We start from the raw sequence: 12171 nt of genomic DNA, 5'->3' as shown, positions 1-12171 counted from the left end.
ATACTAGGAAGCTTCTTAATTTTTCCATATGAAACAATTACAATATTTTTCTTTTCTCGCCAATTTAATAAAAATATTTGTGAAAATAGCTACTGAACATTTTTCAGTCGGAATATAGTGATATTTTTGGTAGTGCAAGTTATTCATATATAAAATCGATACAATATTTGGTTTACTATTTAAAAATAAGCATAACTAATACTATACATAAATTCCCTTATACTAATTCATATACTACTAATACCTGGATGACTCTAACCAACTACGAAACGACCCCTGAGCATGTAAACAAAGGCAAATGTTCAAACTCAAAAGTTTTAGCAATGTTTTGATTGTTTATGCAGCCATATCTCCCAAGTAAAACACCAGAGCTTTTGCGAAAATACAGAGAAAATGAATTGCTAACATTAAGAGGAGATGGAACTGGAAAGCGCGAGGCGTGGGATAGGATTTATGACTATGATATCTACAATGACTTGGGTAATCCTGATGAAGGTAAAGAAAATGTTAGAACTACCTTAGGAGGTTCTGCTGAATACCCGTATCCTCGGAGAGGAAGAACTGGTAGACCACCAACACAAACAGGTTAGTTAGACGTTCACAAATACCAGTCCATTCAACGCGTTTAGTTTCATTGAAAGCAACTTTTTGATCAGTTACATTGTTGTTATTGTTTTTTGCTTTGTATAGATCCTAAAAGTGAAAGCAGGATTCCTCTTATTCTGAGCTTAGACATCTATGTACCGAGAGACGAGCGTTTTGGTCACTTGAAGATGTCAGACTTCCTAACATATGCTTTGAAATCCATTGTTCAATTCATCCTCCCTGAATTACATGCCCTGTTTGATGGTACCCCTAACGAGTTCGATAGTTTTGAGGATGTACTTAGACTATATGAAGGAGGGATCAAACTTCCTCAAGGACCTTTATTTAAGGCTCTCACTGCTGCTATACCTCTGGAGATGATAAAAGAACTCCTTCGAACAGACGGTGAAGGAATATTGAGATTTCCAACTCCTCTAGTGATTAAAGGTACAATTTGTTACATCATAAGAAGTAATCTAGCTAATGATCACTCACTTTTATGTGTTTGTATGATTTAAGTATTGATTGTGCAGATAGTAAAACCGCGTGGAGGACTGATGAAGAATTCGCAAGAGAAATGCTAGCTGGAGTTAATCCTATCATAATTAGGAGACTTCAAGTAAGTTGGTTTCTTCACAATTAGGAAATTGTCTCGAGTTACTTTTGATTGTCTATAATCTATATAGTCTTCTTGTAGATAAAGAGTATTGATGCTTTGTTTCTTGTTTAATTTGCAAGGAATTTCCTCCAAAAAGCAAGCTAGATCCCGAAGCATATGGAAATCAAAACAGTACAATTACTGCAGAACACATAGAGGATAAGCTGGATGGACTAACGGTTGATGAGGTAATGTATTTACTCGAAATTCCACACTAGTTTGTATGATTACGAATCGTTACAAGTACTAAATAAGGATTTTAACATGTTATTTGACAGGCGATGAACAATAATAAACTTTTCATATTGAACCATCATGATGTAATTATACCATATTTGAGGAGGATAAACACTACAATAACGAAAACATATGCCTCGAGAACTTTGCTCTTCTTGCAAGATAATGGATCTTTGAAGCCACTAGCAATTGAATTGAGTTTGCCACATCCAGATGGAGATCAATTTGGTGTTACTAGCAAAGTGTATACTCCAAGTGATCAAGGTGTTGAGAGCTCTATCTGGCAATTGGCCAAAGCTTATGTTGCGGTGAATGACTCTGGTGTTCATCAACTAATTAGTCATTGGTAATTCCCTTTATGTCATACGACTTCTATAGTGATTCATGATACACAATAATAACTAACTCGAAGGGGAGCCTTGAAGATACTGGTAAAGTTGCTATGAGTTCATAAGGCTGTGTACAATAGATCCTTGTGGTTCGACCCTTCTTCAGACCTGCATATAGTGGGAGCTTTAGTGCATCGTGATGTCCTTAATAATGACTAATTCAACACATGCTTTGTACGATTAATCTAAATGTTTGATCATCTTCGCAGGTTGAATACTCATGCAGTGATCGAGCCATTTGTGATTGCAACAAACAGGCAACTAAGTGTGCTTCACCCTATTCATAAGCTTCTATATCCTCATTTCCGGGACACAATGAATATTAATGCTTCGGCAAGACAAATCCTAGTCAATGCTGGTGGAGTTCTTGAGAGTACAGTTTTTCAATCCAAATTTGCCATGGAAATGTCAGCTGTGGTTTACAAGATTGGGTTTCCCTGATCAAGCCTTCCGGCTGATCTTGTTAAGAGGTACTATACGATAAGGTGTTGTCAAAATTAACATTATACGAAACATTAGGATGTTCACATTGGTATTTTGCTTCTATGACCAATTCAATTTCAGGGGAGTAGCAGTTGAGGACTCGAGTTCTCCTCATGGTGTTCGTTTACTGATAGAGGACTATCCATACGCTGTTGATGGCTTAGAAATATGGTCTGCAATCAAAAGTTGGGTGACAGACTACTGCAGTTTCTACTATGGATCGGATGAAGAGATTCTGAAAGACAATGAACTACAAGCCTGGTGGAAGGAACTCCGAGAAGTGGGACATGGGGACAAGAAAAATGAACCATGGTGGCCTGAAATGAAAACACCACAAGAGTTAATCGATTCGTGTACCACCATCATATGGATAGCTTCTGCACTTCATGCAGCAGTTAATTTTGGGCAATATCCTTATGCAGGTTACCTCCCAAATCGCCCCACAGTAAGTCGAAGATTCATGCCTGAACCAGGAACTCCTGAATATGAAGAGCTAAAGAAAAACCCCGATAAGGCATTCTTGAAAACAATCACAGCTCAGTTACAAACATTGCTTGGTGTTTCCCTCGTAGAGATATTGTCAAGGCATACTACAGATGAGATTTACCTCGGACAACGAGAGTCTCCTGAATGGACAAAGGACAAAGAACCACTTGCTGCTTTCGACAAATTTGGAAAGAAGTTGACAGACATTGAAAAACAGATTATACAGAGGAATGGTGACAACATATTGACAAACAGATCAGGCCCCAGGAAAATGAAGAAAGCTGGAGTTTGAAATAAATCTTCATTACTATGTTAAGTGTGATCTCTTTCATTTCTGTATGTTTGATTCTCCTAAGTTTACTGTATTTTCATTTCAACGTTACTTGTTATGTAATTCTGAGTATGTTGTGAGAATAATAAAACTAATTCCAGCTGAAAATTCCAATATATTTTGCAACAACTTGTCATGTCTTTTGAAAGTCTATATATTTCTGGATTTGAATATCACTACATGAAGTTTCAATATTAGAATTCGAAGCCAAATAGGGGATTTTCGAAATAGAAAAATCTTGTCATACCTATGCTCAAGGATCGGATCTTTTATTTCATCTTCTAAGCTAATAGATTGCTCACTCAAATCAATGGCATGCATGTTAAATTTGTGCGGTAAGCATTATCTTGAACCATGAAAATAGTGAAGCAACTTCTACTACCATGCATATATATCGTTATTGGCTAAGAGATGTATATATTCTACATACAATGTATATCACGTACATGGTGTATGGGGAAGGGGTGTACGAACACTACAAAGAGAAAATGTGCAAGATATTATGTGGATTATACTATTAACTGGGGAGTGTTTCATTTGTGATTAAATTCCTTTGTCCTTCTCCTATTAGGCTATAATCATGTGTATTGCCCTTTCTAATGTTGCTGAACTTCTGTCTCTGTTGGGTACACTGAGATTGTGGATTTATTATTTGACTAATTTCTTCTTTGTTCAACAGTCACACTACTTTATTGAGAATGGCAAGGTAAAAATCAATTTTCATCTCATGTGACAATGTTTATTCACATTTTTAAAAAAATCATTGGATGTCATTCGTCAAAAACGCAACATGTTAAGGAAGACGTGAATGATATGTCTAAATTGACAAATTTGAATTATGTATCTACCTTGAGGAGAAAGTTTCAAATTTGGAGTTCAAAGACAAGCGGTGGAGGAAGATTGTGCTATGGTCATGGGTTTTTTTTTTCTTTGAAGATGATGTCTTGAATTGTTGTTTTTGCTACTTTTCTCTAGATAAGTTTGTGATATGAAAAATTGTTGATGGTGTCTAGTTAGTGTAATGTTCTTAATTGTAATTTCTATTATTGTTGGTATTGTAGCGAAATTGTGTTTAGTTCGCAATCTTCATTGTAATTCGTTGCTAATGAAGTGAATTAGGATCAATTTTGTGTTCATTTTTGGATCAATTTTTTTATCTCATAATGGTGCATGCACTTTAGCTGAGTTCTTGCTGCTGCTTTTTCTTTATAGTTTTTGTGTAGTTTTTGGTAGAGTTTAGGTACTGTTTGATCGAGTTTAGGTGTTAGATTTGAAGCTATTTTTATTCTAATTTCATAGATTTGTTATTCTTCAATGCTTTTATAATTTTATAGTTTGGTGAATTTCTCATGTTTAACAACTATAAGAATAGCTTTGAAACTTAAATTTTATTTTTCCGGAAGTGTAAAGTCATTTTGTGGCAGCATTGTGTAGTATCTATTGTGGTGCTTTAGAAGTATTCTTGATTTGGCTGGCCTGGCATGTTTCTGCAACAAATTGACAAATTCTTATTTGTATCAATGACACAATAAAATTGACTTATTTTAAGTGTTTTAAAGCTAAAATAACTTTTAAGTACTTTTGGAGTACCTGAATAAGTTAATAGAAGTGTTTTAGTTAAAACTTATTAAAGTTACACATATATTAACGAACAAACTATGATATAAGTTATGAGGGGTAGTAAATGGTGCACATTAACAATATCTAGCCATTGCAATACATTTCTGAATATTCTGTTTATACAAAAGTAAGCTAAAATATGCAAGACGTGTTTCATCCACAAATTCACAATGTACTTCACCCTATGTTGAGCATAACAAAAATAATTAAGGATGAATCAATACAAAATTAGCAAAATTCTTGAATTAGTCACTGCAAAAATATGTACGTTTCCTAAACGTTGGTCATTTCTTCTCTAATCTTGCCTTCTTAGTCTTCAATTTTACCAACTTTTTTTTCCTTCTCTGCAACCAATTGGTTTGAGGTCATTGCTACCTTGCCTTTCCAGGTATCTTTCTTTGGTGAATAAGGCAGATTGGTAGGCTCTACGACACCAAATTCATCTCCCTTGAAGCTAATTTTTCTAGTACCAGTTGGTCTTCGTTGAAATTTTTTTTGTTGAAGCCTAGTCCTTTCTTCAGATACTACCTTCGGCCTCAAAATTGGCTGGCCATCTTTATCTTCATCTTCCTCTTCACCTTCCCATTCATCATCACCAATGGTTGAATGTTGATCAAATTGTTGTTCTTGTTCAAAAGTTTGACTCTCGTGTGCTGTTGTTAAGGTCACATCTTGCACTTTCTGGGAAGATCCTTCACCCATATTCTTTATCTTCTCATTCACCTGCAAAAACAACCATGAATATTTCACTGAATCAAACAAACAATAAAATTAAGAATATTTCAGTTTATAAGCATTCAAAAGTAACAATATTTTACCAAAGGCAAGTTCTGATGTTGTGACCTCTGTTACAACAATATTGTCACGCCCCGAGCCTACACCTTGGACGTGGCCGACACTCGAAGACCATTGCTGGCCCCAAGCAAACCCTTGGCCTGGCTTCCTTAACTCAGCGGAAACCTAACTCAACAGAATAACTCCATGCAATGCAAGGACATAAAACAACTTAACTGATAACATCTGGCCTAAAAGGCAATTTGAGTCCCAAAATAGAATATTTACCTATATACATAGATGAGAGACTCAAAACTAACCAACTGACTGACTGTCTATGAAGCCTCTATAACACTGAGATGGATGTTGGGACAGACCCCGCAACATCCTAATGACACAAAAGTAAAAGAACAAAATAACCGAGTCCTCCGGAATGCAAAGAGGCTCACCACTAACTCTGGAGTGCTCAGCTGGATCAACGACGTGCTGGATGCTGGTCCTGGGTACCTGTGTCTGCATCATCATAAAATGCAGGCCAACTGGCATCAGTACATTGAATGTACGAGTATGCGAGCTGGAAAGATAAGCAACAAAGGCTAGAAAGAATTCTAGAAGAAACTAAATAACTTACCTGGCTCAACTCAACTCAACCTGACTGACTCATTTCAATATAATGCAATTTAAAACAAGTGCAATATAAAGAAAAGCTGTTTAAAACCCGCTATAAACTCTGATGTGTATACAAAGATACAATAAGCCTGAGATGTATATAGAAATACAAATGAACTGATGTATATAAAAATACAATAATTTATGTGTGTATACAAAGATACAATAACTGTTGTGGGAGTTTCTCTAACCGACAATCATCACATAAGAGCTATAGTGATGATACAACGATCAACCTCACGCTGCCAGAGCATCCTATACCCGGCCAAAGGTATAGGACCTGAACTGCCTAATGGATCCACTAGTCTAATCTGAAAAGGATTCATCTAAAAAGTATGAACCTCTTCTACCCATGATGGCTACATGGTTTTATGGGGGCTGTGGGTTCTTTGAACGCTCCCCCAATTCGGTGCTCGATACTACTCCCAAAAATGTACTGGCTCTTATGTTTTTAAAACATATGTCTTCCTGCTGATTTGAGATAATTACTCAAAAACTTAGCTCAAAGGCTATCTTGGAAATCTCAGTTTCCTCTCTTGCTTCATTTAGAAAGCGATTACTCTTTTCTGGAAAACTAGCCCGAAGGCTCTTTGGAAATCTTAGTTCCAATCTTGTTTAAATGTGAAAACATTTCTTTAAAACTTCTTTGGGAATACTTAGTTCCCTACTAACTTTTGAGAAATGAACTCAACTTCATACTCTTGACTTAACTTGAAACTCTATTCTCTTTGCTTGACCGGAAACTTGAGCCTTAAAATGAAGTTAAAACGTTCAATAAAGACTATTGAACAACTTTAAAAACTTGCTTTGACTTACTTCTTAACTTCTAAGCTTGGCTCTAACTTCACTTGACTTTGATCCTAACTCGCCTTGAATTGGATTATGGATTCAAGGTATATGATCACATGTTTATGGATGAGTTCTTAACGTTTAGACGTACTTTGGAGTGTGGAAAACGACTATAAAACATAGGTACATTACCAACGAACATGTATGAAAAAGTGGGGAATGAATGGGAAGACTTGGTGTCCTTGGCGCTCTGAGAAGCGCGGGGCGCCAGCCCTCAAACTTCAGAGGGGCCTGCTGGGCGCTCTGAGAGACGTGCCACCCCAAGGGCTGGACTTCAGAGTCCCTTTTGGGGCGCGCTGGCTAGCGCGACGCCCCAGCCCTTTTCCCCGAAAACTCGACTTTTCTCCTTCATTTTTCCAACTCTAAACCTTCAATGGATCCAGCCCCAAACACTTAGAATCATAAAACCCCTCAACATACAATAGATTTAACCCGGAAACACAACCGGAAACATGTCCCAAATCAACAAGAACTTCAACACAATCATAAGACTTCAACAACCACAACAACAAGGCTTCAACAAACACAACCAAATCTTTTCTCAGAAATAAAATGAGTTTGGCGTGTGGGGGAAAGAACCAACCCAACACTATGATCTCACATACCTTAATAGGGATCACCCCCGACGAAATCCACGACGATCTCCACGAAGTTTGCTTCTTCTTCTCCTTTCTCCTCCTCTCTCCTTTTCTATCAAGAACCATAACTCTCACTTTAAAAAGGAAAACTGATTTAAAATCAGTCTAAAACCTTAATATATATCCAAAAGAAAAGGCTAGGGAAAAGACCAAAATACCCTTACAAAATCGGGTTAACTTCCCTGCCAACAGCCCAACTTCCAAAGGGCATAACTCCCTCATACGAACTCAGAATCAGGAAAACTCGGTGGCGTTGAAAAGACTATTCCACGAACTTCGCAAAAATAACTGGAAATACACCTAACTCATCTTGAGCTAAGAGTAATGACTGTTCAAAGTTGGCCAAAACTCACTTTTTCCCATACTAAACCAAATTTTTTCCAGATTTTTAATTCCTTCCAAAAATGACTATCTCCAATTCTAAGCCTCTTCATAGTTATTTCAAATTGCCGGATGTTACAAATATCCACATGTCATTAAAAGTCCTTTTCTTGAAGATGACCAAGCCCCCTCTCTCTTCCTTGTCTCGTCCTTCTCTCTCTTTCTTTTCAACTTTGGTCTACCAACCATTTTATGTATTTCCGGTGGTTCCATTGCATGTTCTGGTTTCACTTTCCAGAATTTTTCACCTCTAACTGGTTGTAGTTTATGCATATAAACTAACATGTAAGCTTCCTTTGAATACCACCAATGCACCTCGCTCATCGGATTTTTTTTCTGGTAAATCAAAGCTTTGATGGCATGGGAACATGGTATTCCTGTCAAATCACATACCCTGCATGTGCACCTCTTTAATTGAAGATTGATGGTATGCTTGTCTTCACCTTCATGCACTTCATATCCAAAGTCTCCATTAAAATGAATTTCACACCCTTGTGCTATTTCTCTGTAATCAATCAGCAAATCCTTGGCATATGGACTGATTTCATCTCTCCAATTCCTACATTCCTCCTCACTATCTTTCAGTAATTTCATTACCTTTCAAACAACGAAAAATCCATAATTAACAAAAATATAACATAATTCTAACAAGAAATATCTTTGCCTACTTGGTAGCAGTTTTGATGTACTTTTTTGAGCTTTAAATTTCAAATACGCACAAAAAAGCAGTTTAGTGTAATTGGAACTATAAGCTAGATTAGGCAATTTAGTGATGTGAAGGTGACCAATTTCTTGCAACTTCTAGCAATGATGTTAAAATTAAAGTTGTGCTTACAAATCTATAAAAATCTAAGGTGCACGGACTCTTCACTTTCAATGCCACATTCGTGTCGAATTCTCTAAAAATACACTATTTTTAGAGAATTCAACATGCACTCGTTAGCATTTTTGATGAGTTCGAGAAACATAGGTAAAGTAATGACACAATGTGCTTAAAATTTTATACACATCAATGTTATAAATACAGAAAATTGATAGTAATACAAGTGACAAAAACTCTAAGAATGAAAAAATTATCAAAGACAAAGTAATAGTTAAATACCTTGACTCTTATCTCTTCCAACATCTTGATAATTGGTTTGTGTCTTGCCTCTAAAATCCATTTATTGAATGATTCTGTAAAGTTGTTGTCAACCATTTGATTCTTGCATCTGGTGTCAAAATAAGCTCTACACCATTTTTGGGGTGGGTAGCCTATTAGTTCTTTGGCAGCCATTTCAGAAACAGTCCCTAAAGTTGTCAATTGGTCATTGAACTCTTCTCCATAAGTGCTCCAAGCACACCACCACATTAATTTTTTCATTAGTACACCCCTCCAGTTCTTACTCCAGTTAGCTTCTATATGTCTAGCACACCATCTGTGATGTGATTTAGGAAGTACATCATCAACAGCACCAATCAACCCCTATAATATCCAAACAGTTAAGTAAATAAGATAAGATTAGTAATTAAAAAAACTTACAACACAAATGTAAATTAAGTTGAGAATCTATAACCTTTTGCATGTCTGATATAAATGTAACTCCTTCACCCTCCCTCAACTCTAAAGAAGATCTCAATAGCTCCATAAACAACTTCCAAGTTTTATTTGTTTCTTTATCCACCACGGCCCAAGCAAGTGGATAAAAGTGTTTTGCTGAATCTTGTGCCATAGCAACTAGTAAATGTTATACCCCATTTTAACTCGAGGTCCAAACGGTGTACAACATATTGATGATTTCCAAATTATCAACTAACTTAAAAAGTCGCCACCTAATTAGGTATGGTGAATTAGGACACCGAAACATTTAACAAAGTAATATTAAAGTGACTTCAATTAAATGGTCTACTAACTTAAAAAGATTCTAGATAAGAGTTCTATTTTATCCTAAAGGGAAGGTGTAAGGCATCCTATAAGATCCGTTAAAAACGGTTAACCGGCCAAACTTAGGTTAAAAATGAAAAGAGTGCTAAAGGTTAAGTAATTGAGTAACCAAGTTGGAAAACATTTTTTATTTTAAAGCTCTTTTTTACAATTGTATTAGAATGAAAAAGATTTAAGAAAAGAGTAATTTATTTAGATCAATTTAGACAAATCCATGACTAAAAAAAAGGTAATTAAAAAATAGACATTTGCTCATTGATTGACAAGATGCTTCCTTTAGAAAAAGGTTTAGAAAAATAAGAGTTTAGAACAAAATATTTTCTTTGTTGAAAGACATTGCCAAGTTTGAACAAAACTGTATAAATTAGTGAGTTTAAAAATGATGCAAAATGGAGTGTTTAAAAAGAATTTGCCAAGTGAATTTTATAAAAGCTAAAGTAACTAATAGGTTTGTTTCTAACCAAAGGTATCCAAACCCAAACATTTATGTTAAGTCAACTATTATGAATCCAAACTAGAAATATCTAAATCACACAAGCAAGTATAACATGTAAAGAAAAACACGTAAACAAATAATGCAAAATGCTTGGTGTTTCCCTCATAGAGATATTGTCAAGGCATACTACAGATGAGATTTACCTCGGACAACGAGAGTCTCCTGAATGGACAAAGAACCACTTGCTGCTTTCGACAGATTTGGAAAGAAGTTGACAGACATTGAAAAACAGATTATACAGAGGAATGGTGACAACATATTGACAAACAGATCAGGCCCCGTTAACGCTCCGTATACGTTGCTTTTCCCAACAAGTGAAGGTGGACTTACAGGCAAAGGAATTCCCAACAGTGTGTCAATATAGAAGAAGGAAAATGAAGAAAGCTAGAGTTTGAAATAAATTTTCATTTATGTTAAGTGTGATCTCTTTCATTTCTGTATGTTTGATTCTCCTAAGTTTACTGTATTTTCATTTCAACGTTACTTGTTATGTATTTCTGAGTATGTTGTGAGAATAATAAAACTAATTCCAGCTGAAAATTCCAATATATTTTGCAACTACTTGTCATGTCTTCTGAAAGTGTTGGACAAACTTGGTTAAATCCTTGTACTATTTCTGGACTTGTTTATGGATTTGAATATCACTACAAGTTTCAATATTAGAATTCGAAGCCAAATAGGGGATTTGAAGAAGTAAAGACACAAACTAGCCAAATGGGGTTCAACATCTACTATATACACATAAAAAGTAATTTTAACCAGAGTAGTTTTTCTTCGAAGGGGGTCTGGATGAACTCCCTAACATCATGCTGGCTCCGCCTCTAGAGCCAGGTAGGCCGAGGGGGTTCTAAACCCCATTCGAAGGAAAAGAACGCTCTTTATACATGATTTAAAAAAACTATATATAGTAGATGTTAAACTCCCTTAAGCTTCTTCTTGTATTTACTTCTTCATATAGTGAAAATCCTGGCTCCGCCATTGCTAACTTGTACATGCAAATTAGGAGATAAATCATGTTGGAATGTACACGTCCACGTTTTCTATGGGACCAGGTCCTCAGCACAGTTACAATAACAGAAAATAAACAAAGTGCTGAAAGTAAAGATTGCACAACAACTTTACGTGGAAACCTCCTTGCTCAAGGGAGTAAAACCACGACCTGGCCTGCCAGGACTTTTCAAACTTCTTTCACTAATCTTCTCCAAGCAAAAGTAAAAGCAAGTTTACAAACCGAGATTAGCCTACTAACCCCAACTCTAAGCAATACCTCCTATTACTTAGATGAGCTAGAGCAGCTACAACACCGCCCACTATACTAATTCTAACCGATTAATATAGACTTTTAGAGTAAGAACCTAAGTTACCCTTAACCTAGTTCTTACAATGATTCAAACAAGTTTGAAACGTTTCTTTCACAAGTGAAACGGATCTTACAATATCAGAACTATTACAAGCAAACAAAAACAGCTGGTACAGAAAGCAAATCGCAGCACTTCAATCAAGTCCCTTGCTGTTCTTGAAGCTTGAAAGACTCTCTCTTTGAATGAATGAATAATATTGTTGTGTCTTGTCACTTATCAATTTCCCCCTTTTTGATGATGACAAACAACCTGCATATATCATCTCGTGAGTGGAATAACATTCATTCAAA

At 36.0% G+C, this 12171-nt stretch overlaps 1 protein-coding gene across 1 annotated transcript in view; it reads left to right on the top strand.

The window, feature by feature from the left end:
- Positions 1–11055, top strand: part of LOC102598541 (probable linoleate 9S-lipoxygenase 8-like) — a gene marked incomplete in the record, with an annotated part of 11969 nt that extends 914 nt beyond the window's left edge. Inside the window, 11 exon segments of the mRNA NM_001288240.1 lie at positions 345–585; positions 691–1032; positions 1119–1204; positions 1324–1431; positions 1522–1826; positions 2079–2292; positions 2295–2302; positions 2305–2315; positions 2318–2339; positions 2434–3098; positions 10796–11055. Coding sequence (NP_001275169.1) covers positions 345–585; positions 691–1032; positions 1119–1204; positions 1324–1431; positions 1522–1826; positions 2079–2292; positions 2295–2302; positions 2305–2315; positions 2318–2339; positions 2434–3098; positions 10796–10884 — 2091 coding nt within the window.
- Positions 11056–12171: the final 1116 nt, after the last annotated feature.

This window comes from Solanum tuberosum, unplaced genomic scaffold (assembly GCF_000226075.1).
Source record: "Solanum tuberosum cultivar DM 1-3 516 R44 unplaced genomic scaffold, SolTub_3.0 scf00208, whole genome shotgun sequence".
Taxonomy (NCBI): Eukaryota; Viridiplantae; Streptophyta; class Magnoliopsida; order Solanales; family Solanaceae; genus Solanum; species Solanum tuberosum.
The sequence above is the reverse complement of the archived record's forward strand: the minus strand, read 5'-3'. Positions and strand labels throughout refer to the sequence as shown.